Source organism: Schistocerca americana, chromosome 3, assembly GCF_021461395.2.
Source record: "Schistocerca americana isolate TAMUIC-IGC-003095 chromosome 3, iqSchAmer2.1, whole genome shotgun sequence".
NCBI classification, from domain to species: Eukaryota; Metazoa; Arthropoda; class Insecta; order Orthoptera; family Acrididae; genus Schistocerca; species Schistocerca americana.
The window spans coordinates 965981207-966008935 of NC_060121.1; the positions used below are offsets into that span (position 1 = coordinate 965981207).

General features: G+C 43.2%; 1 protein-coding gene across 1 annotated transcript in view; it reads left to right on the forward strand.

Moving 5' to 3' along the window:
- Positions 1 to 19368, forward strand: part of LOC124607330 (serine-enriched protein) — a 132119-nt gene extending 112751 nt beyond the window's left edge. The window contains exons 8-9 of the mRNA XM_047139630.1: positions 1887 to 2069; positions 19183 to 19368. Of these exons, the coding sequence (XP_046995586.1) occupies positions 1887 to 2069; positions 19183 to 19368 (369 nt within the window). The remainder of the gene's footprint in view (positions 1 to 1886; positions 2070 to 19182) is intronic.
- The last annotated feature ends 8361 nt before the right edge of the window (positions 19369 to 27729 follow it).

Genomic DNA, 27729 nt, shown 5'->3' on the forward strand with positions numbered 1-27729 from the left:
ATAACATTCTTAATGAAATAACCGAATTCAAAAACTCAAAATTCTTCAACAGTCTTAAGCCAGCTCTAACTCAATAGATTCAAGATGTGTCAATTGACTAAAAATCTGTCAGTACCAAGAGTATCGATACAAAACCTCGATAATCGATAGAGACTCACATGCTACAGTCCGTCATCTTGTGTGCATAACGTTTACATGTATGTCGAAGCTATTTGTGCAGTGAATTACGTTGGCAATCAGTGACAAAATACAATGTGCAATAGGGTAATGTTAAACAACAGCTCCGCAATTACACCAGTGATGCAAGTGAAGCAGCAAGATGATGAAATCGTAAGTGATATAAAAGCCTTTGATACTATTTTCGTAACACGTAACTGATGCAAATCTATCTGCATCCTATACAGGCTGTGGTATACATAGTCAACCAGAAGGAAGAAAACCAGCAGATGACATCACTGATTTCGATTTCTAGCCATCCACTGCCCCTCTCCTCTCTCCCCCCCCCCCCCCAAATGCAACACCAGCCGCTACAGTAACAAACAAGGGACAAAGAGCTCTACATTAATCTAGTTTAATACGGTTTATTTTTAAATAACATTTCTCAGTATGTATGCATGTATAAACGCCTGAAGATGAACAGAACATGTTAGAAAATCGTTGTATTATGTTAGATTAAACATAAAATGAAAAAGTGACTGCTAGGAGAAATTAGAAATAAATACATCTACATCTACATCTACATACATACTCCGCAATCCACCATACGGTGCGTGGCGGAGGATACCTCGTACCACAACTAGCATCTTCTCTCCATGTTCCACTCCCAAACAGAACGAGGGAAAAATGACTGCTTATATGCCTCTGTACGAGTTGGTGGCAGTAAAATTGCACTGCAGTCAGCCTCAAATGCTGGTTCTCTAAATTTCGTCAGTAGCGATTCACGAAAAGAACGCCTCGTTTCCTCCAGAGACTCCCACCCGAGTTCCTGAAGCATTTCCGTAACACTCGCGTGATGATCAAACCTACCAGTAACAAATATAGCAGCCCGCCTCTGAATTGCTTCTATGTCGTCCCTCAATCCGACCTGATAGGGATCCCGAACGCTCGAGCAGTACTCAAGAATAGGTCGTATTAGTGTTTTATAAGCGGTCTCCTTTACAGATGAACCACATCTTCCCAAGATTCTACCCATGAACCGAAGACGACTATCTGCCTTCCCTACAACTGCCATTACATGCTTGTCCCACGTCATATCCCTCTGCAATATTACGCCCAAACATTTAATCGACGTGACTGTGTCAAGCGCTACACTACTAATTGAGTATTCAAACATTACGGGATTTTCTTTTTCCTATTCATCTGAATTAATTTACATTTATCTATATTTAGAGTTAGCTGCCATTCTTTACACCAATCACAAATCCTGTCCAAGACGTCTTGTATCCTCCTACAGTCACTCAACGACGACACCTTCCCGTACTCCAGAGCACCATCAGCAAACAGTCGCATATTGCTATCCACCCTATCCAAAAGATCATTTATGTAGATAGAAAACAACGGCGGACCTACCACACTTCCCTGGGGCACTCCAGATGGTACCCTCACCTCCGACGAACAGTCACCATCGAGGACAACGTACTGGGTTCTATTACTTAAACTGTGTCTGGTGCTCGAAGGAAGACATATTTATTTAATGTCAGAAAACCCTTGTAAAGATGGATTGCTTGCAATGAGAAAGATTCCTGTTCTCCCAAATTATTAAAAAAAAATGAGAATATGTACTTGTTGACTTACATCGGTGTGCAAAAACTGTTTCAGCTACTTGCAGTACTTGCTGTTGATTTCGGTGTGTGTGAGCGACCCTCATTGTCGGGCGCTGGTTGCAGGCGGCGCTGATGTGGAGCAAGAAGTACTGCGACAACAACCCCAACACGGCGCTGAAGGACGTGATCGGCAACTTCCTCGAGTACATCCAGTTCCACAAGATCCCGGCCAACGTGCTGATGCGCGAGGTGCACCCGCTCGGCCTGGTGCCCTACAGCATCATCATGAACGCGCTCGCCTACCAGGTGCGCAACCTCTCCCTGCTCTCCACCAGTCCCCAGTAACCAGAATTCACTGCGGAGGGAGGAAGGCTCCTCCACAGTAACCTTATTTTACTGTAGGCAACTGATAGTTCACCCTGCAAAGATTCTAAGCCTTCACCGTCGCTACTTTACGCTACAAACGGACGCTACTATCTGCATAAGCCGTTCTGACATAGCATTCGATAATAAGAGAGTGCGTAAACTTCCTCAGCGTATTAACTGATTATATTCCTGTCAGTTCTGTAGCTGTATCACATGGTCACCCATTGACACAACATTCCAGCGGTTCCCAATGTTAGTGTAGACCAAATGCGACATAAATAAAGAAACAGTATCCACAACAGTTGGGAGACTTAAACCAAACATATCAACAAGAGACGGAACTCATCCTGCGTGGTACGCAAAATAGGTGAAACCACTGTTGCAGAAACAACGAAACAAATCATATCAAATTAAAAAGAAAGTGAAATCGCCAAGATCGGCAATTTTTATTTCAAAGGCTCGGAATTTAGCGCGGATTTCAACACTCGATGTTTTTAATACTAGGTCTACAACTTTGCTTCCGCCGTTTTCTTCTCGAAATTAGAGACTTTATTGTGAAAAACTAACAAAACTTTACGATTCAAAGTATTCGCCGTGGCTGACCACTTCTTAATCCTAGCTTTAGGGCACCTTACGAATCCCGCAGTGTATAAACTGGATATCTTTTGAGGGGAGCCACGAATGATCGAATTTTGCACTTGTTCATATGACCGCAAGTGCTAGTGAGCTAGGTCGTGTGTCGCAGATTGAGAAATGTGGCAGTCAGAGGAAGGAATATCTGGAGAACACAGCGGGTGGGGTAGGACTTACAATTGCAACGTTTCCAATTATGCTTTTACAGGATTTTCGACATTGGGTCGTGCACTGTCATTCTGCAAAATCATTTTTTTCATGTCTGTCGCTGTAGTGTGGCCGTTCGCCTTTCAGTGCTCGGCTCGAACACATCAATTGCTTCCGATAACGATCTCCTGTGATTGTTCCCGTTGGTTGCAGCGGCATCGAAAACTTTCTCTCTTTCACAACCATGCCGGTCTATCTTCGACGTCAAAATCACGATTCTTGAAGGATGGAAACCATTTTTTGCAAAATTCTGTCACTATCAGGCATCTCATCATAGATCTTACCCAGATTTTTATGCGCCTCAGCCGCAGATTTCTTCATATCAAAGCAGAAAATTAAAACCTTCCGCAGATGACGAGAAAGTTGACGTGCTCAGTCGAGAATAACTTTATGATGCAATTAAAAATCGACTGATATTTTTATGGCGTTATGTCCTCAAATGCTTAAGCTTACTGTGTGACACTTCTAATGAACGATTTGCACCACTACTTTCCACTACTGCCGTCTATTGTAAAACGGCGGAAGCAAAGTTGTAGACCTAACAGTTACCACAACGAAAATCTGTCTCTAAACCCAAAGACTTTGTGGTCAGGTAAAGTACACAAACGGCAAGCGACAATCAATACTTTCACTGCGCGGTAATGATGGTAATGTCATAGATGACGTTGTCACTAGAGCGGAGTAGCTAAGTAAGGTTTTCCTAAAATCTTTCAGCAAAGAAGACGAACTAAATATTCCAGAGTTCCAGTCAAGAACTGCTCCCAACGTAAGTTACTTAGAGGTAGATATCCTTGGTGTAGCGCAGCAATTGGAATAAAGGCAAATGTTTCGGTTCAGGCAGTTTGCCAATTACATTCATTTCTGAGTATTCTCCGCTCTTAGAAAGGCTAAAACTAGATGCAATGGAGGTCAGTGAAGTGAAAAGGAAAGGAGATAAAGATTTCTGGTCAGATGAATACAGGGTAATACCAAAAGGAACTGAAAATTGTATAACCGGAGAAGGATTCGTTATGAATAGGAAAGTAGGGCAGAGAGACAGTTTCTGTGTACAGTACAGAGCCGGAGCTGTCCTCATCAAATTATACAACAAATCAACGTCGACAAAGATAATTCACATACACATACCACCGTCGCAAGCAACAAACGGGAATTGGAAAGCGATTAGTGTGAATGGAATGTCAGGAAGGATTACGGCAGGATATTCGCTTGCCAATAGCGACGAGAGAGGAGAAAGAATAACTGAGTATGCAATAAATTCAAGATGGTAATAGCAAACGCTCTGTTGAAGAACCACAGGCGGAGTATGCATGCTTTGAAAACACCCGGAGACGCAGGAATGTTCCTGCTGAATCACGGCATAATCAGAAGCAGATATTGGACTGTAAGATGCACTCAGGTGCACATATAGATTCAGATCACAATTTTGTAATGATGAAGAGTAAGCTGAATCGTCGGAAATAATCATTGTGGAAGGAAGTGGGGCACTGAAGTACCGAGGAATGGGAATACTGAAGTATCCACGAATGACGAGAAGCATTGCAATTCGCTAAGGTTGTGGCAGTTCAGATGAAGGCGAACGGACATCTTTAAAAACTGCAATCACAGATGTTAGCTAGACAAACATAGGTACAAGGAAGGTAATTACAAACAAACCTTGGGTAAAAATGGTCATACTTCAACCGATGGACGAGAGAAGGGCGTACAGGGAAAGACAGGAATGCAGAAATACAAATCCTTTAGGAATGAAATAAAAACGAAATAAACAGGGTGTGCAGGTCAGCCAAGGCGAAATTGCTGAAGAAATATCAAGAAATCGAAAAGAAATGATCGTCGGCAGCACTGACACAGCATATAGGAGAGTCGAAACAACGTTCGGTGAAATTAAAAGAATGGATGGTAAAATTAAGAGGGCAATGGAAGACTTGTCTGATGAAGTGATAGAAGGAACTGAAGTAGATATGGATGACATAGGCGATCCAGTATTAGTTAGAACCTGAGATAAAATAAGCCAGAAGAGACTTAGGGAAAGCAAGAAAAGATGTGGACAGGGCTAATCAGTTACCGTTGGTAGCACAATAAACGCGTACACTTTATTTAAGGAAATATTTTTTTAAACAATCATTTAAAAAAAATTGACTATAACACAAACTATACTGACGGCTGAAGGCCTTATTAAGAAAGAATTTAAATTATTTGTCGGCTGAAGGCCACCAGCAAAACTTCAGAACAATTAACGGCTGAAGGCCTGAAGTACAAATGAGGAAGTCAATTACACGTTGAAAATAACAAAATAATTCTGTAAGACAATCATTTTAAAAAGATTGACTGTAGCACAAACTAAACTGACGGATGAAGGCCTTGTTAAGAAGAATTCAAATTATTTGTTGGCTGAAGACCACAAGCAATAGGAATAATTTAAACAAACTGACGGATGAAGGCCATGTTAAGAGGGGGTAGGACGTCAAACGAGGCGACTTGGAGCAGCAGAGGCACCACAGGACATTTTAATTTCCAGTGTCTATACTTTTACAAGCAAATTCATAAAACTTTGTCAGTATGACCAGGAAGGATTCAGGGGTCACACTCATTTGAGTGGAATTTCGAAAACATATCAAAATAATTTTTTTACATGTGAAATTTCATCATTTTTTCACTTACTTATGGCTGCATTTGTTGCTATAGGTACACTTTTCTTCACAAGTTAGAGAGATTCTTCGATGAATTTTGCACAGCATACGTACCATACTTACAGGTGTATGAAACTCTAGAATTTATTTAATTTATGAAAAAACGAATGAGCTGTTATATTTTAAATTCATGTTTAGAAAAAAACACGAATTTTATAGTTAATTACCTCAATTTTTACCACAGTTTTTAGTAGATGTGGAAAATTCTAGAGTTTCATACACCTTTACGTATGATTTGTATGCTGTGCAAAATTCATCGAAGAATCTCTCTTACTTATGAAGAAAAGTGTACCTATAGCAACAAATGCTGCCATTAGTAAGTGAAAAAATATTATGAAATTTCACATGTAAAGAAAATTATTTCATTATGTTTTCGAACTTCCACTCCTATGAGTGTGAATTCTGAATCTTCCTGGTCATGCTGACAAAGTTTTATGAATTTATTTGTAAAAGTATAAACAATGGAAATTAAAATGTCCTGTGGTGCCTCTCCTGCTCCAAGTCGGCCCGTTTGACGTCCTACCCCCTTTAAGAAGAATTCAAATTATTTGTCGGCTGAAGGCCACAAGAAATAGGAATAATTTAAACAAAATATTATTTTAAACAATTGACACAATCAGAGGAAATAAAGACGGGAGTGATGCATAGGCAGTGCTCCAAGGATCGACCTGAGAAAAGTCCATACAGCTGCGTAAGCGGTGAGACAGGCAGCCACGAGTTATGTTCACTTAACAGGATGGCAACTCAAACTAGGGACAGCTTAAACGCCGACCAGCACACTCGCAAACTCCACCTAAGATGCGATAACCAGTACCACGATATAATAACGGTTAACATCGACAAATGACAAGCACTTAATTACACAATTTGGCTCCACCAAATCCTAGTACGCAGACAGGGTTAAGACCAAAATGCCTATTCAAAATCTGACTAGATGCACATGGGACCGCAAAAGACAATTCCACAAACAACTCAAACAATGCTAAAACAGTCACTGAACAGCAACAAGACGAATTGCACGTAGACATGAACGATAAGAACACAGAAACGGTCGAAAGACCAGATGAACGTCGTCCACTGAGACGACCGACCGAACGACCAACCATCGGTCGTTGCCAATCAAGTCAGGCAAGGGAAATGTCGGAGTATTAGACAGCCAACAGCCAACTGACAGCTTGATGGCATGAGGTCACTTCGACGGACGAATACACACACACGCACACACACACACACACACACACACACACACATACACAAGTGAAAGTTGCACTACTCGAATATAACGATCCATTCAAATTAAACTCGCTGAATCCGGACCTCGATTTGGTCGTGCACTCTCGCAACCACATGCTTCCATTGGGCAGTGCATGTATCGCCAGCTCCCTCGGCGATTACTGGCGGTGTCGGAAATCACTGCTGCTCCGTTCCCAACCGAACTCCGACACACGACGATCCGTAAACACAAGAGGTGGTTTCAAAGATAGTACCACAATGCTCGCTATCGATAAACGCCGCTGCTGCCACTCACGGACAGACAAAGCGAGCAAACGTAGTGGCGCCAGTGAACGCACTTAGAAAACGTCGGGTCACAATCCGAATACACGGCGCCAACATGTCAACGGCACAGCCGGCCGGAGTGGCCGTGCAGTTAAAGGCGCTGCAGTCTGGAACCGCAAGACCGCTACGGTCGCAGGTTCGAATCCTGCCTCGGGCATGGATGTTTGTGGTGTCCTTAGGTTAGTTAGGTTTAACTAGTTCTAAGTTCTAGGGGACTAATGACCTCAGCAGTTGAGTCCCATAGTGCTCAGAGCCATTTGTCAACGGCACAAACGCGATCCGGAGCACGGCTCAGAGGTACATGACATACCATAATCGGGGGGAACTGGCAACAAAACGACTACTCAAGTTTGTGGAATCTATGAGACTGACAACGTACCATCAAACTTCCGGAAAAATGTCAGCCACACAATTACGAAGATAGCCAGGGGAGGTAGGTGGGAGAATCAACGCACAAGCTGCCTAACAGCTCATGTATCCGCGCTTCTGACAACAATTATATACAGAAGAATGGAAAAGGAGACCAAGGATCAGTTATGTTGAATCCTGCCTACTCGTCGAATATAGGGTGTCTGGGGAACCTGCTTTCTCGGATACCTTGGCAAATAATTCAAGCAAGTCATATTAAGGAGTTTTACTGCGAAATGAACAATGACAATACTTAACTTTGACAATAACACAGACGTCTCGCAAGCAAAGTGCGACCTACGAAATAAACAAGCCTCTTCAGTATACAGGGTGGTCCATTGATAGTGACCAGGCCAAATATCTCACGAAATAAGCGTCAAACGAAAAAAACTACAAAGAACGAAACTTGTCTAACTTGAAGGGGGAAACCAGATGGCGCTATGGTTGGCCCGCTAGATGGCGCTGCCATAGGTCAAACGAACATCAACTGCGTTTTTTTAAATAGGAACCCCTATTTTTATTACGTATTCGTGTAGTACGTAAAGAAATATGAATGTTTTAGTTGGACCACTTTTTTCGTTGTGTGATAGATGGCGCTCTAATAGCCACAAACGTACAAGTACGTGGTATCACGTAAAATTCCACGAGTGCGGACGGTATTTGCTTCGTGATACATTACCCGTGTTAAAATGGACTGTTTACCGATTGCGGAAAAGGTCGATAACGTGTTGATGTATGGCTGTTGTGCTCAAAATGTCCAACGGGTGTGTGCTGTGCATGCTGCTCGGTGTCCTGCACGACACCATCCAAGTGTCCGGACCGTTCGCCGTATAGATACGTTATTTAAGGAAAGAATAAGTGTTCAGCCACATGTGAGACGTCAATCACGACCTGCAACAAATGATGATGCCCAAGTAGGTGTTTCAGCTGCTGTCGTGGCTAATCCGCACATCAGTAGCAGACAAATTGCGCGAGAAAACGTCGGTGTTGCGAATGCTAAATCAACATCGCTTGCTCCCGTACCATATTTCTATGCACCAGGAATTGCATGGCGACGACTTTGAACGTCGTTTACAGTTCTGCCACTGGGAATAAGAAATTATGGGACGATAAGACGTTTTTTGCACGCTTTCTATTTAGCGACGAAGCGTCATTCATCAACAGCGGTAACGTAAACCGGCATAATTTGCACTATAGGGCAACGGAAAATCCACGATGGCTGCGACAAGTGGAACATCAGCGGCCTTGGCGGGTTAATGTATGGTACGGCATTATGGGAGGAAGGATAATTGGCCCTCATTTTATCGATGGCGATCTAAATGGTGCAATGTATGCTGATTTCCTACGTAATGTTCTACCGATGTTACTACAAGATGTTTCACTGCATTACAGAATGGCGATGTACTTCCAACATGATGGATGTCCGGCACATAGCTCGCGTGCGGTTGAAACGGTATTGAATAGCATATTTCATGACAGGTGGATTGGTCGTCGAAGCACCATACCATGGCCCGCACGTTCACCGGATATGACGTCCCCGGATTTCTTTCTGTGGGGAAAGTTGAAGGATATTTGCTATCGTGATCCACCGACAACGCCTGCGTCAGCGCATTGTCAATGCATGTGCGAACATTACGGAAGGCGAACTACTCGCTGTTGAGAGGAATGTCGTTAACACGTATTGCCAAATGCATTGAGGTTGACGGACATCATTTTGAGCATTTATTGCCTTGATGTGGTATTTACAGGTAATCACGCTGTAACAGCATGAGTTCTCAGAAATTATAAGTTCACAAAGGTACATGTGTCACATTAGAACAACTGAAATAAAATGTTCAAACGTACCTACGTTCTGTATTTTAATTTAAAAAACCTACCTGTTAGGAACTGTTCGTCTAAAATTGTGAGCCATATGTTTGTTACTATTACAGCGCCATCTATCACAAAGCGAAAAAAGTGGTCCAACTAAAATATTCATATTTCTTTACGTACTACACGAATATGTAATAAAAATTGGGTTTCGTACTTAAAAAAAAAACGCAGTTGATATCCGTTGGACCTGTGGTAGCGCCATCTAGCGGACCAACCATAGCGCCATCTGGTTTGCCCCTTCGGCTAGACAAGTTCCGTTCTTTGTCGTTTTTTCGTTCGACGCTTATTTCGTGAGATATTTAGCCCGCTCACGATCAATGGACCACCCTGTAGACAGTGCTACACAGTACTAGCGAAATGACTAGCCTTGAAGCTGCTGCGGTACTCGTAGAACTGGGCAGCGACCAGTTGGGAGCGCTGCTTCTGTCCTCTTCGCATAGAGGCCACTGCTGTTGCGTTGTCGTCCTGGAGAGGGGTCGGTCAGCGTGCAACTGGCTGACGCCTTCTCCACATCCGTCTCCATACTGTCGTCCCCGACTGGTATTCCGGCGCTTCACTTTACGCCGTAACTAGTTAGATGACGAGCAGCTTGGCATTAGGAAAGGTAAAGCCGCCAGAGAGACCGTTTCCAGGTCACGTTTGGTAATGGAAGCAAGGCAGAAGAAAAATCAAGACACACACATAAGATTCAGCGACCTAGAAGAAGCGTTCGACAGTGTAAAATGGTGCAAGACGTTCGCAATTCTGAGGTAAACAGGAATAAGCTATTGAGGAAGCGGAGCAATTATACAAGAACCAAGAGGGAATAATGAGAATACAAGACCGAGAACGAAGTGCTCAGATTAAAAAGGGTGTAAGCCATGGCAGGGACCTAGCCTTTCACCCGTATTGTTAAACCTATATGTTACAAAAGCAATGACGGAAATAAAAGATAGGTTCAAGAGTGGGATTAAAATTCATGATGGAAGGATATCCATGATAAGATTCGCTGATGACATTGATATCCTCTGAGAATGTGAAGAATAGTTACAGGATGTGTTGATTGGAATGAAGTCTAATCAGTAGAGAACATGCATTTGGGGTAAACAGGAAAAGGACAAAGGTAATGTAATGTAGCATAAACGAGAATAGAGAGGAACTTAAAATCAAAATTGGGGATCATGAAGTAAACGAAGATAAGGAATTTTGCTACGTTGGAAGCAAAATAACCCATGACGGACGAAACAAGGAGGACATACAAAACAGACTAGTACATGCAAAAAGGGTATTCGTATCCACGAAAATTCTATTAGTCTCAAACATTAGCCTTAATTTGAGGAATAAATTTCTGAGAATATACATCTGGAGCACAGCACTGTGTGGTAGTGAATCACGGACAGTGGGGAAACTGGAACAGAAGAGCCTCGAAGCACAAGATGTGATGCTACAGAAGAATGTTGAAAATTAGGTAGAGTGGTAAGAACGAGAAGGTTCACCTCAGAATCGGCGAAGAAAGGGGCGTATGGAAGACTGACAAGAAGGAGGGATAGGATGGTACAACATACACTCAACATCGATTCAGAAAACGCTGTTCTTGTGCAACATAAGTAACACTTTACGCTCATCATGTAATGACTGCTGTCGAGAGGGGAACTTCAATTGGTTCCATGTTTCTTGATTTCCAGAAGGCTTTTGATATACTTCCTCACAAGCAGTTTCTAACCAACTTCCTTCTGTGTATTCTTAATCCTTACCTGTTCTCAGTGGACCATTCCGTTCAACAGATCCTGTAGTTCTTCTTCATTTTCAGTAAGTATAACAATGTGAATCTTATCAGTCTTATCAGATACTTTCACCTTGGATTTAGTTTCATTCTTGAGGTTCCCTCCATTTCCGTCATTGCTTCTTCGATGGATAAATTAGACTCTAGGGACGAAAGGCTTTCTACCAGTATTATACCCTTCTCAATCGGAGCACTTCGTTCCTGATCTTACAGTCTTATTGTTCCCTCTTGGCTCTCGTACAAATTGTGTGATATCCCTCTTTCCCTATAGCTTACCTCTATTTTTCTCAGAATTTCGAACATCTTGAACAATTTCCCATTGTCGAACGCTTTCTCCAGATCGACAGTTTTATGAATGTGTTTTGATTTTTTGTTAGCCTTCCTTCCATCATCAACCGCGTAGTCACAATTGCTTGTCAGGTGCTACTACCTTTCCTAGAGTCAAACTGTTCGTTATCTAACACACCCTCAACTTTCTTTTTAATTCTTCCTCACATTGTTCTCGTCAGTAACTTGGATGCATGAGCTGTGAAGCTGATTGTGCGGTAATTGTCACACTTGTCGGCTCTTGCAATCTTCAGAATTGTGTGAATGATGTTTTCCCGACAGTCGGCTGGTGTATCGACAGACTCATACTGTTATATCCTAGCCAGTAATGCCACCCGAGCCCGCTGCCAAAAGGTTGGCAGCATCAAAGTTCGGACGCCGTCCGCATAAGCAGCGCCAGCGAGACAGGAAATCGCCGCAAGTCTGCGCGCACCACCGCTGGCTTCTGGGTTCTTAAGCGCTGGAGTCGCGAGCGCTGGGACAGTTCTGTATTCGCCGCTCAGTTGTATACTCGCCACCGAATTGTGTACTTGCTAGTCAGTTGTGTGTTCATCGCAGCAGAGTTGTTGTTTGTCGTCAGCCGACGCTGACCTAGCCGCTCCGACTCGAACTAGACAGATTCTGTAGACACGGAGTTCACTACTGTGTATCTGTATCTTCGTTAATAAAGATAAGTACCGACTTTTATTTAATCAGAGTGTTTGGGTTTTCATCTTTCTGTTCACTGTTCCAGCGGACCGGTCGGCCCGCTATTAAAAGTGTGGCGGTGACTTCGTAAGCCGTTTCTACAGCGAATTGTTTGTCGCTACGAACACCGCCACAAAACATACATTCAAAATACCAACGTTAATAGTCGTTTTATTGCAACTTCCCCCAATGATTTTGGAAATTCTGATGAAATGTTATCTACCCCTTCTGCCTTATTCGACCTTAAGTGTTCCAGAGCTCATTTAAATTATGATTTTAATACTGTATCTCCTATCTCTTCCCCGTCAACTCCTGTCTCCTCTTCTATCACATCAGGCAAGTCTTCCCCCTCATAGGGGCCTTCAACTGACTCTTTTCACCTAACCGCTGTCTACCCTGCATTTAACAGTGGAATACCCGTTTCACTCTTAATGTTAACACCAATGCTTTCATTTCACCGACTGTTGTTTTCACTTTTATATGCTTAGTCAGTCTTTCCGACAATCATACCGCGCAGGCAATACTCCAGAACAGGACGGACAAGCGTAGTGTAGGTAGCCTCTTTAGTGGATTTCTAGCATCTCCGAAGTGTTCTACCAATATAACGCCGTCTTTGGTTCTCCTTCTCCATATTACTCTATAAAAAGAAGGAATGGTTTGACAGAATATGTACTGTGGTATCAAGGAATCATAAATTTGGTAATGGAGGGAAGTATAAATTTTAAAAACTGTACTTGAAGATCGTGTGTCGACTGCAGTTAGTTAATTCAAATAGCCGAGCGGTCTAGGGCACTCCAGTCATGGACTATGCGGCTCGTCCTGCCGGAGGTTCGAGTCCTCCCTCGGGCATGGGTATGTGTGTTTGTCCTTAGGATAAATTAGGTTAAGTAGCGTGTAAGCTTAGGGGCTGATGACCTTAGCAGTTAAGTCCCATGAGACTTCACACACACAGTTACATGTTCGTAGGTTGCTGTAGTTGGGCACAGATTAAGAGGCTTGCTCAGGGCAGATTGCCCTGGGGAGTCTCATTAAATCGGTCCTCGAACTGAAGACCGCAACAACATCAGTATCTGTGATAGATACTTCCTGTAGTTCAGTGAGGCTGACCATAGATTACGGCATTTAGCACAGTGATGATACATGGTTTGGAAATTCTTAAGGAATGCAGAGAAACTTGCAGATGATCAACCCTGCTGTGAAGGATGCCAAATAACCCTTCACAGAAATCCTTAACCACGTAATCAGTGGTCAGTCACTGGAAACGTCCGCAGAAGTGCGGTTACTGTCTGGAGAAACTTTAATATGTGGCGACCATGCGGAAGGCTTGTACAACTCACAGAATCATATGGTAGTTCAACTCACATACGAGACGTTGCTTACAAAATCTTCATTCAGCTAATTATGCGGTACTGCTCTACATAGTGAGCATTAACAAAAGTAAGAGAGAAGAGTCGTCATTTTTTCGTTTAATCAGCAAAACTCTCCCATATACACTCGACGAATTGCAGTGCACCGTCTGCTGTGGATACTATCCCACTGCATATAAGCACAAGCTGTTCTCTCCTTGGTGATCGGAGTAAAGCACAAACTGGCGCAGGTAGGTTCACAAACTGCACAAGCCAGGAGACGGATATCGGCGACTTCGGCCTCGTAGTTTCAGATCGTCAGACTTTTAGATTTAATAGCGTTACCTCACCGTCACAATTGTCCGCCTCGAAAGCTGAATGGTCAGCGTGACGGATTGCCATCTTAAGGGGCCCGGGTTCGATTCCTTCGTGGGTCGGGGATTTTCTCTTCTCAGGGACTGGGTGTTGTGTTGTCTTCATCATCATTTCATCCCCATCCGGCTCGCAGGTCACCCAATGTGGCGTCGAATGTTACAAGACCTGCACCAAGGCGGCTGGACCTGCCCCGTAAGGGGCCTCCCGGTCAATGACGCCAAACGCTCATTTCCATTACCGCCACAATTCACAATGCCCTCTACATACCGAAGATAAATTGCAGACACAACATTAGATGACGCTAGTAGCGGGTTTAAGCAAAACAATCAACGCACCTCACGCACATGCGGTATCGAAAGTTCCAGTTGACCGACATCAACTCACGAGAATTTGGTTATGTCTGCGTTCTCAAAAACGGGTGAAGCGATCAAAAATATATGTCTTACTGCGTAAAATTTAAAAAAGTATATACATAATTGTCCAGAACGCGTACTCTGTAAAACGTCAAAATGTTCCAACAAAACATTTCGCAACTTTGACACATTTTATAATTGACTGCAGTCCGCCTCCGTAGCGTAGCGGTAGAGTTACTGCCTACCACGCAGGGGGCCCGGATTCGATTCCCGGAAGGGGACTGGGCGTTGTTTGTCTTTCATCATCATTTTCATCGTCTTTGACTAGCAGATCGGCGGCCGAACTCCCCCGAATGGGGGAAAATGCTACCCATATGGACATGCATCCACCTATAACAATGCTGACATATATACTTAAGTACCGTCCGCCAGCTTACCTGAATGGTAACGTGCTCACCTCCCTTGCAAGCGGGCCCGGCTTCGATTCCCTGCCGGGTTGGAGATTTTCTCCGCTCGTGGACTGGGTGTTGTGTTGTCCTCATCATCATTTCATGGTCATCACCTCATCACCAAAGTTTCGTCGAATGAAATGCACTTGGCAGCCGAACTTCCCCGAATAGGGGCCTCCCGGCCAACGCTGTCATACGCTCACTTTGGAAGTGCAAAAAAATTTGATCATCCGAATGGGACGGGAACCGGGAGATGCGCTGTACATGTACAGACAAATAAATGGTTATAATTTCAGAAAAAATGGACTATTTATTCGCGAGAAAGATCTTCACAAATTGAGCAAGTCGGTAACGCGTTGGTCCTCCTTTGGCCCTTATGCCAGCAGTTATTCATGAAGGATATTGTGCCAAATTCTGTTCAACTGGTGTGTTAGACCGTCAGAATACCGAGCTAGTTCGAGGGCCCTTGGGGAGAGATCCGGCGACCGCGCTGGCCAGGGAAGGGTTTTACAAGCACGAAGACAACCAGTAGAAACTTTTACCATGTGCGAACAGACATTATTTTGCTGAAATGTAAGCCCAGGATGGTCTGCCATGAAAGGCAACAAAACGGGCGAAGAATATCGTCGAAGCTCCGTTGTACTGTATGGGTGTCGCGGATGATAACCAAAGGCGTCCGGCCACGACAAGAAATGACGAACCGTATGGCAGGCGACAGCCAAGTTGCTACCCCACCATTGTCCCGGTCGTCTCTAGACATGTCTGCGCTGGTCACTGGGAACAGATTTCGTTTCAGTAACTTCAGTGTTTTGATTAGCGTATACCGTATAGCTCACGTGGGATCTCCACTTTTGATTTCACATATCCACAACAGTTTCCAGTGAACGCTGTTTGCGGCCAACCCGAAAAAATTTCTGCCTCTGATTCCCACATTTCAAATATACATTACTCTTTCTCAATATAATTTATTTGTATAGCCTTCAGTGCTGCTGAATCATGCAGTATGACCTTTGACTTATACATTTGTCGATCAATTAAACACTAACATCAGTGAGAGAGAGTCAATACGTACAGAACTGCAATTAACTATATTGAGACTAATGTTATATTCCAGGTCAGGTAGCCGCACAAGGTATTAAAGATGGTGTGGATTAGTATCTACAATATAAGAGACTTCAAATTATTCAAAAATGCGCTTCTAAAGGAGTCTACTGTTTCATTTATTATTTTATATTATAGTGTATTATTGTGTATGCATAGATGACTCCTTCGTTCGGCCAAATCTTTATCCCTCTTCGTGTAATGACAAGTGGCTAGAGGTCATTTGTGAAGCCTGGATGGTTTATGTTGGATGTGGTTGGTAGCTACAGATTTTTTCGCATTAATGTGTCTGAAGCACACTAAATGTTCTTGAAAATGCATTTTTAAATTTCTCCCTACGAACTCTACTTAGTAACGAAAAGGTTTTGTCTTTATAAACTAACGTGGTATCGATAGTACCGATGCCACGGCGTAGGAGCAAGTTCATAAGTTGGCACTACGAGACACCGACGACAGCGCCCTCAAGCTGGCGCTGTGCAGCTCTGCGAGCTCCGCTCCAAATTCAGCCTGTTTGATTCCGAGGAGACGAGCTGGCAACTTTATTTCTATTTCACAGTGGGCGAACCACTACTTGTACGCAAAATTAAGTAAAGGTGATTTTAGTTCACACTGCAGTGCCAGGGGGTTTACGTCACCTGCTCCTACTCGCTTCCTTCATTCGGGATACAAAAGCTGGCGACGAGGATGGGATCCAGCTTTTGTATCCCGCCTGGAAGGCGGCGTGTGAGTCTGTTCCTGAAAACTGAAAGGTTGGCCGAATGAAAGAAGCGAGTAGGAACAGGTGAGGTAAAACTCTCGGCATTTCAGTGTGAACTAAAATCACCTTTACTTAACTTTGCGTAAAAGTAGTGGTTCGCCCACTGTGAAATAGAAAGAATGTTGCTGATTCCTCTCCTCTGAATCAAATGGGCTGAATTCGGAGCGGAGCTCATAGAGTTCCACAGCACCGGCTGGATGCCGCTGTCGTCGGTGTCTCATAGTGCCAACTTATGAACTTGCATCTATGCCGTGGCATCGTTGCTATCGATACCACAGCTAAAAATGAAAGAAATGTTTTTTCATTAGGTACAGAAAATATGCTTTCTGCTAATTTTATAAAGGAATGAGGTTCACTAGAAAGTAGAAATACATCTTTAGTTGCTAGTACCTCCTTAAAACAAGCGCGTACACAGTTATTCTACCCACCAAATGTAATACGCTATGTGATCATTTAAAATGTTCGTAGTAGGTTCCTTTGCCGGCCGCTGTGGCCGAGCGGTTCTAGGCGCTTCAGTCCGGAACAGCGATACTGCTACGGTTACAAGTTCGAATCCTGCCTCGGGCATGGATGTGTGTGATGTCCTTAGGTTAGTTAGGTTTAAGTAGTTCTAAGTCTAGGGGACTGATGACCTAAGATGTTAAGTCCCATAGTGCTCAGAGCCTTTTGAACCATTTTTTATGTTTCTTTACATGACCATCTTATGCAGCAGCTATTATAGCCCATTAGTGTTACTGTTTTTCCTGTGCAAACGTTACAGCAGTCACAGTATTTTACACCTAACGCGTTTGGATTTTATTTAAAAACGAACTTCTGTGGTCACTCTGGAAACATGGATACATAATATGCGTGTACATTTTGCTCTTTACAAATTAAAAAACCGCGTTTATTTATAAAGTTGATGCACAATTTGTTTAACGATGTTTTGTCTCTTCTTTAAATATTCTGCAAACCCTGCTTTTTTCTTATTTGTAAGAGGAGGTGGAGGTCGAAAAACCCTTGGTTTTTCATTCACTCCTGGCAGTTTTTCGCCGTTTTTGAAATCACCTTTTGTTACCCTGCAGTGATGTTACTTCCATTTTACCTCAGTTTTTACGACTTCACAACAGGATCAGAACTGTGGTTTTACGTGTTCGGCACTCAGCACTGTGTTTATGTTTATATGGGTGACTCTTTCTCTAGTGGTAATTTTGTGTTGCTGCTGGTATAAGTGTTCAGCAAAAGCTGAGTTATTTGTCCGTCATTTCCATGCTCCTGGCTCGAACTATACACCTTCTGTCAAACATAATACGTTTGACATCAGATAAAAAGAGAATGTGAGAGTGCTGAGTGTGGAACACGCGAAAACACCGTTCTGTTTCTGTTGTGAAGTTTTACAAAGTAAGATGAAGGGGGGAAAACGGCACTGCAGCGTAAAAAGAAGTGGTTTGAAAAAGTCGAAAAGCTCTCAAGAGTGAATCTGAACCTAATTTACTTCCGAATGCAACCTCCCCTAACAACGAAGGAAAATGAAGTGCCGGCCGCTGTGGCCGAGCGGTTCTAGGCGCTTCAGTCCGGAACCGCGTGCTGCTACGGTCGCAAGTTCGAATTCTGCCTCGGGCATGGATGTGTGTGCTGTCCTTAGGCTAGTTAGGTGTTCTAAGTCTACGGGACTGATTAACTCAGATTTTAAGTCCCATAGTGTTCAAAATTGTTCAAATGTGTGTGAAATCTTATGGGACTTAACTGCTAAGGTCATCAGTCCCTAAGCTTACACACTACTTAACCTAAATTATCCTAAGAACAAACAGACACACCCTGCTAAGGTCATCAGTCCCTAAGCTTACACACTACTTAACCTAAATTATCCTAAGAACAAACAGACACACCCATGCCCGAGGGATTACTCGAACCTCCGCCGGGACCAGCCGCACAGTCCATGACTGCAGCGCCGCAGACCGCTCGACTAATCCCGCGCGGCTAAGCCCCATAGTGCTCAGAACCATTTGAACCATTTGAAAATGGAGTGGTACGCAGAACATGTACAGAAGAGGCAAAAACATCGCAAGTAAATTGAATAAAGAAATAATGTTTTTAATCTATAAGGAATAACCACAGTACATAAAAAATTAAAGCGAAACGCGTCTGGTGTAAAACACTCGTCAATTGCAGCAAGGTTAAGAAGTGAACACCTACTGATAACGACTGATTTCAAATTGTCAGTCCCACCTTCACAGCCGGCCGGAGTGGCCGAGCGGCTCTAGGTGTTACAGTCTGGAACCGCGCGAGCGCTACGGTCGCAGGTTCGAATCCTGCCTCGGGCATGGGTGTGTCCTTAGGTTAGTTAGGTTTAAGTAGCTCTAAGTTATAGGGAACTGATGACCTCAGAAGTTAAGTACCGTAGAGGCCAGAGCCATTTTTTTCCACCTTCACATGCAGTGGAAGTTAACTGGCTGGTAGTCTGGGAAAAATTACGAAGCCGCTCCGACGCGCAGCCCACGGCGCGCAGCGCTACACCACTCGGTAGTGCAGTTCCCCCTGCTTTTGTTTCAGGCAGACCCAACAAGTGTCGACCCCGGGAAGCTGTCCCCCAACAGAGTGAGGCGGCAGGCGCAGGGCCGCTCCATGTCGGTCCAGTCGTCGCTGGACCCGTACGGCAGCAACACGACGCTCAGCTCCAGCGGCTCCAGCGAGATGGCCAGCAGCGAGGGCGCCGGCACCAAGCACTCGTCCAACTGAGCGGGGCGGGGCGGGCCCCTGTCTCTGACCCCGACCCTAACCCTAACCCTACGCCTCTCAACCCTAACCCTAACCCTGAACCCAACGGCCTGCACCCTACCCCTCCTCTCTGGCGCTGCGCCGGTCACCAAGGGCTGTCGCGCACTTATCCATCTCTGTCCGTGCTTCTGGAAGCACATGGCGATTCTGGTACTCCGCGAACAACATGGTGGGGCTGAGAAACCGGAATGCCCGTCGGTGGAAGGTCGTGCGTGACTGAAACAGCATGCGCTTCTTGTATTATGTACTGTTAGCTGTGCTCAGAATGGGACGAGTGTCCCTGGAAGGTATAGGTTTGGCAAATTAAAGTGCGAACTTGCCTGGAAAATATTTCGTGAACCTTAAGATAGGCTGCCCAACCTACATCATGTGTCCGAGTTGCAAAAAATTGTGTTATTAAATTTTTCTTCTTATCCTTCTTTTTCTTCTGCCTTTGTTCCCCATCGGCTCAGGTTCGGAGCTGTTGCTAATGGATGTGGTATGGTTAATTCAAGATGCCCTTCCTGTAGCTATCCCGTTATTCCTGGGAAGGCCGCGATGGATTAGCCGAGCGGTCTAAGGCGCTGCAGTCATGGACTGTGCTGCTGGTCCCGGCAGAGGTTCGAGTCCTCCCTCAGGCATGGGTGTGTGTGATTGTCCTTAGGATAATTTAGGTTAAGTAGTGTGTAAGCTTAGGGACTGATGACCTCAGCGGTTAAGTCCCATAAGATTTCACACACATTTGAACATTTTTGAACTCCTGGGACGAAGGATATGTACCCAACTGTCTGCGTGTAAAAGGGAGCGAAAATTTTCTAAATATCCACTAACCATGTAACTGATGCTGGACTTAGGTACCAGCCCAGTGGTCACCTAGTGGGATGTGGGAAACCACCTAAATACCACATTCACGTTTACCAACACACCGACGCTCGTCGCTAATCCGCCAGGTGGATTCGATCAGGGACAGACGCAACTCCCCGCCACGGAAGCGGTTATTTTTCCGGGTTTGGGTTGCCTATCTTAAGGTGGATAAAACATTTTCTGGAGAAGTTAAATTTTCCCCACCCTGTAGATGCACCCCGCCTCCTCCCATTATCCCATTGTGCCTAATCTCCATCGACATTATTTTGAAGGTGAATTTCATGTTTCTAGGTTCTGAGAACTAACTGCAGCTTGAGCTATCCCGCAATATTAACGGTTTCCGGGACAGGACGCCAATCCAGATCATTCCTTTTCGCCTGAAGGGTTTCACTGTTCGAACAGCCGCACTAGAATATTCAGTATTCAGACTGCCACCAAATATTCAGTCTGCCAGTGTTTCACTGCCAAGAAACGGCACCTTGGGTCGGAAAGACATGGTGGAAAACGCTTGACATAGAATGTCTCAGACATCAGTCTCGCAGGCTTATTGTTTGATTGTTGATAAATGCAGAATAATAATAATACGCATATCACAGGAGTTTGCATTTCGTTGTATTTCTATAGAAAGTATAGGTCATTGTTTATGGTGACGTTCCTTTCTGGTATATGATATAAGTGATATATATATATATATATATATATATATATATATATATATATATATCACAAATGAATTAACAAATTCATGATTTCCTGGTACCTTGGGATATGTCCCACCAACCGATTCCTTCTTTTAGCCAAGCTGTGCTTTCAAATTTTTGTTTGCCCAGTTCGATTCAGTGCTTCTTCCATTGTTATTGAATCTACCTATATAATCTCCAGAAATCTCCTGTTACAGCATTTTTCTAAACCTTCTAGTCTCGTATTGTCGGAAATGTTTAGTTTCAAATTTCCACTTGCGGACAAAGCTACACTACATGCAAATACCTCCAGAGAAACATTCATAACTTTTTAAATTTATATTAGAAGTTAACAAATTCCTCTTTTTAAGGAAACCTTTCCTTGTCAATAACATTCTGCATCTTACATCCCGTCTATTTCAGCCATTGTCAGTGTTCGTGCTGCCCAAATAACAGAACTCATCTACTACTTTTCGTGTCTCAGTTCCTAATGTAACACACTCATAACCACCTGGCCGTTGCCCCATTTTTACTTATCACTTTATAACCCATTTTCATATCATTTAAAATATAGGAGGTTATAGTGTTTCCACGCCTGTTGTCTGCTCCCAAGCCCCGAGGCGATTCACTGTGTCTTGTAAATCCTAAATGCTGTTCGAAAGTAAGTTTAACTGAAAACTATAGCTGAGGTCGGATTATTTCTATTATTGCAGAGAATAATTCCAGATGCAGGCAAAAATCCTCTTAGCCTTCCGCATACGTTTTTTTTCATAAAAACCGATAGTGAGATAAAATTAAGGAACCACTTGGAAATATTCTTTCCGTGAGGAACGATCCTCGTGCAAAGCCCATCGAATAACGTGAGTGAAATTTGGTAAAGTATTAAGGAGATCACCGATAGTTTTGAGAATTTATCTCCACCTGAGCGCTGCTCGAACAGTTAAACTGCTGAGGAAAGTGTTAGTCTGTTTTGGAGACCTGCATTCTTGTAATCTGATGGCATCCTTCATTTTGGTTCCACTCCGCACCGGCATGAAAAGTCTTAGTTACGGACGTAATGGATATTCATTTTGTTATAAAATTTAGACGTACAAGGCATTTTTAGCATACTGTAACGATTTACTTTTTAACGCATTCACAAATGTACCGAAAACCACTTTTCTCTTTCTCTGCTAATACTACTTATGCATAGCTCGTCCTATAATTTCAGCCCCCCCCTACCTCTTCCTCCTTTCCTCATATTATCTTCAGCCTTGCAAACTTAAGAGTGGCTGCACTTCACAAATCATATCATACGAGCAAGTTACAGCTGCACAATGTTCTGTCTACGGTGTTGATGTTTCTCTTGTCTTATTGAGCATTGCCGTACATAGTTTTCTAGTCTGTTCTGTTCGTCATAACGTTTTGTGTGATGTTTCTTACCGAATTTTTCTTTCTTCTCATACTGGGGACCTTTTGAAGTGCAAAATAAGCATTTACAGTTATGGATTCTGCAGTTACCATCGAGTGACCTCCAAATAATCCACTTCCCCCAAATTAATGACTCCAGACTGAAATTTCAGATCTAGTTTCTCGGAGTGGCACAGCCAAAATGTTATCCTGTGTTATCTTTGTTAGCATTTCGTGACTGGCTTCTGTACTCAGTGTGAAGTCGGTGTTTCATATCATGGCGGCTCAATCGAAGTTGTCCAACATATCGCCCCACCCCGTTACATTAATTTTATCAATCTTCCAAACAAACTGATTTTTCTGCGTTCATCGTATTTCAGTATCACTCATTACCTTGCCATGAAGTTTATTTACATGTCTCCACTCAGGGTAGCATATGCCATAAAGTAACACGTCATAAGAAAGTGTAATGATATAATCTGCCATTTTCTTAATCGCTTCACTCGATACCCGACGCTTATAGGATGTCTTAGATACTGTGTCGCAGAGTTGCCTACTCAGAATGTTGCAGGCGAAAGTGGCAGGTTGCTCTACGCTTGTACCGGATGTATCACTATTAAAAGCGGAAACTGACACGGATGAAAGTATACCAAATGAAAGCAAAAACATTTCAGCTAACAGGGTACCCCAAATGATTGTTTTAGTTACGAACCGCCACTGACTACAGTATGAAATATTTTCCTAGATAGTAAAAATTTATCTGAAATGCGTTTTTTTTATTAAGTTGTCCAGATAGGCATCAGTTTTACATATAACCTACCTTAGCAAGAAATACAATACTTTTTCTGTGCCTTACGTTTCACAGTTTGCAGTAGACTAGTTTCTGTTGAGCTGTCCCGTGTGTCGTCATCGCCTTGGATGCAATGCTACACTCTTCTCTATAGTGAATTACGAATTCTTTCAAACATGATCGGATCATCTCGTAAAATTTGAGATTTTGTGAGGTTGCTCCTGAAATACACCGACCGGAATCTTACAGGTGATGATGTCCCCTCTGCACAGTAGAAGCACTGACAGGATCCAGATAAATAGCAGTAACGGTGTAGAATGATGTGAAATGTGACAGGAGTTAGTGATCGGATAATAGCTCGCACAGGAGTTAGTGATCGAATAATACCTCGCACGTCTTTTGAAGGGATGCCATTTTTAATTCTAGCAATTTTATTTGTGAAGGTTTACGAAACACGTTTATACGACCACTTGTCATCCATCTGAGCCGTGTGCACATTATAACAGTCTTAAGCCTCGCATATTGCGCCATAACTATTTCCTGTTACATTTGTTACCATGATATAGGGTGGGAAAGTGCTTCCTTGTTTTTTGGCCAATCACAGCCCTCCGTTGTGTTGCCTATAACTATGTTGTCTTCTGGGGTCGACCAATGGCTGTCTCCTTACGTGGCTGACGTAGTGCCACGTCACCAGCCACACTATGCGGGACGCTCTCTGTCCACCAGTTTATTTACCCTCTCCCTCTCTCACAATCCAGTGGTAACATACTACCCACCGGGCGTAATCTTAGGTATCACTCAGTGAGTACCCCCTATTAAAATATTCATTATTATCTGTGCGTTTTTCAACCTGTCAACCGGAGTGCTGTAAACTTCTCTTTTGAGATGACTCCAGGCAGAAATATAGAGAGGATTTACATCACATTACCTTAAGTGCTAAGCTACAATCCTGCACGCCATCTCCATCTTCAACATTACCGGCGCGTTAAAGGTCTGACATCACCAACAAAATGTGCTGGTATCCTATCACGCGTATACCATATTCCCCAGTTACGGAACATGAGTGGAATTCGAGCCGAATTAGACTGGTCTCAATCGAAAAGTATATATTTCAAATACATATGTACTAAATAGGACAGTACATCACACATAAGTCAGCAGCGACTTGTAAGTGCACATTGGCAATCATCTCACACACGGATCGTATGCAGACCGACATTTACTGGAATGTTATTGTCTCTGTACCGGTATATTTACATCCGTGACGGATTTCACTGTCAATTTTCATACTCGTTGTATCATAATGTGATTATTCAATAGTCTCTCATAGTGCGGAGATGTCTACGATTTAGTTAATGGTAACTGAGCACAGCTATTCAGAAGTTGGATGTGACAGTTGTATTAAATGTTAAAGGTGCAAAAGACATGCTGTTTACCGTGTATGAGACGCTCAGCCGTCTAGAGATTTCCCGAAGTTATTGCCGCAGAAAACAATCAGCTCCCCCGCAGGTTCGGGGAAGCATATACTACAAAGACATTATCTCAGCCTGCTGCACTTTAACGTTCTAGAAATGCACATGCTTGATATACGTATATATTTTCTCGAATAGTTAGCACTTACTGTTCATCGAGAAAATCCCGTAAAACCCTTCGAAGTTTCGACATGCTGCAAAGCAATTCTAGTGATTTAATTTTTGACAGTACTTTTATCCGCTTACGCTACACCGAAGAGAAAGAGATCACTGCCTCCAAACACCACTCTAGTCATTTTGAGTGTGGCCACTGTGCGAAGTGATCATTCCCTCCAGGCACCTCTTTCTAAGGACTTCACTGCCAGTCGAATCGATATGATTGATAAGACTGTTCCCATTAAATTATTATCTGACTAATCAACTTCCTTCGGACATTTTTCTTCTGAATATACTTGAATGTAATTTTGTTATCGCTGTTGATCTCACACAGGACATTGTTTTCTGACAGTTTTCACACACATTTTTATGAAGATTCTGAGTCGAGAAACTTGTCGTCACCTGAGCACAAGAAACATACAGTGAATGTGTATTAAGCCACAATTCGTGTAACTGAACCACATCTGTTTGCTGCGAAGCGTAGAGTCCTTGACTGCAAAAAAACATTTTTGTGACTTTCTCTCAATAATGTCAATGTTTCACTGATTATTTTGCAACCAACATCTTACAAGTACAGTAATCTGCTTTGTGGATTTCCAAACAATGGTTGCGTTGTTCCGGTGCTGACAGATTTGTTAAGCACTGAGAAGGTTATATCAGCATTATGTTAGAGGGTAGTATCTGAACTAATCTTAGAGCTTAATACAATTTTTGGTAGGATGAACAGTCAATCTGTTGCAGATAAGAGCCTCTTGCAACAATCTGACAAAGTAAACGTATTGAGACACACAGACGATTAACTTCGCGAAAAATTTCCGTAGATGTTTAGACTAGATTGTATCTAAAAAATTTTCTTTCAAAAATTCAGTCTTGATCACACCACGTATGCTCCAAGAACATAGGTGACCGGTTTCGGTCGTATCACATGACCGTCATCAGACCCACGGCAACCTTCGAAGATGGTAGGTGGAGCACTCTTCTCAGCTGCTGTGATGTCAACCATCTTCGAACGTTGCCATGTGTCTGATGATGGTCATGAGATATGGCCGAAACCGGCCACCTACGTTCTTGAATCATACGTGGTGTGATCACGACTGAATTTTTGAAAGAAAAATTTTTAAAAATTTTTGATCACTGTTCCAAAAATGCTTATTAGATTGTATCTCTTGATTTGATTATTTACTCATAATCTACAGCCCATGGTGAAGAGGGTGAATCGTAAAGTACTAGCGAAAGAATCATTAAAGGCTCAGTTTTCTAAGACATGAAACAGAACGTTAATGGATGAACTACTCAATCACATCATCCCAGTAGCTAGACGCAGTGACGAAAAATTATGAAACGTGGTTCTCTTAATTATAACATTAACCGTTTTCTTCGTGTATAACTTTGGATTGGACTAAAAGAACCTAACAAGCACCGGTAAAGGAATCGCACATCTCCACATAACAAGTAGTGTGTACCGGTTTGCTGATCGCCGATGAGCAGTGGCAGGATTCCATCGGTGCCCGGGTCGGGTCAGCGGTCTCGCTTCTGCTGATCGATAGTCGCCCGCATCCTGCGTTCCCAGGTTACGAGGAACCATTCAGATGCGAGCTATCGATCTCAAAGTCGGGCGTCGCGACCTTGCAAGCGCGTCGTCACAGTAACCTCATAACCGTTTTCTCGCATCACTTTCGTTAAAGCACAATCAAATGCGAAGACGCTAGCTTCAGGACCCGACTGCTATCGCGACACGGTGGCAATAAGTTTTCCGTCCTCAGCGCAAGAGCAAGCCAAAAATAAGGTTGCTTTCCCCGTACTTCCAGAGACAGCTGGTCCGTTTATTTGCGGCCTTGTGAGCGTGGTGATCTTTATTCTCTTCGCATTGTTTCGGCCACACCACTTTGCATTTACAAATTAGTTTTCCTGTGATACTCGCACCACTCGTTGCTGTTCTTGTAGTGCCTAAGCACACCTTCGTCTACCCACCGAGGTTATGTACTTACAGTTACTAATACTGAAGTACAATTAGCAGTACTGTACGTTAGATAGCGATCAGATGCGACAGTTTGCGTCATTAAACGTATCTCCAGTTCGTCGGTTTTGCAGAATTTTAATTAGGACGTCCGCTCCTTAGGGACTACAAAACGCCGCAATTTTCACGTAGTGCAGAGGACACGATCGACAATACTCCGGTCAAATTACAAATAATTCTGTTTCTTGTCAACGAACACTGCTCTGAAGGAAAGCAATTTTACTAATTCCTGTATGGTTTTTATAAAAGTAGATTCACTTGTTCAGAAGAGTAATCTTCGATACTGGTTGCTGGTGACAAAAGAAAGATGGGAATTTTTAACTGCTGCATGCATAATACATCCCGCTAGAAAGAAAATCTTTAGGTGGTCAGAACTGATACGATAGCTCTCCGAGATGGGAGTTCCAATAACTTGACCAACATACTTTACGTGTCTTTAGAGTGTGAAATTTAGTCTAAATATGTAGCAACAGACATCCAGCATGTTTATTGTTGTAGTGTCGTGTGTCTTCTTTTTCATATACTGCTAGCTCAGTTGTGACTTGATATATTTTCATTAGTTTTATGTCACCTTCCTTTTTTTTCCATCTCTGACCCGTTAACGATATTAGGAGCCAGTTGTAGTTCCCTTGCAGGACGCTACATTGGTGATTATACCAGATTCACTCCAAAGATCCACGGCAATGTCATTTTCAATTGCATTTCGTGACGTTGCCGTATGGTGCTACATCACACGTGCTGAGAACGCAGCTGTAGAGTATTAGCTCCTGTCCCCTCTCCCCAACCTCCTCCCGTCTTCCCTGCATTAAATACAGCATGTTTTGTTCCCAAATTTGTTATTTCGTTCCAACAGTAGTTAGTCAAGCGCGTGTGGAGGAAAGTGTTTGAGTGTTGGAAGTTTTGATGTTTAGTCTTTATACCTGTTTCACTCCCCTCGAAACTGTTGACAATCTCTATTGATGTTATGACACGTTG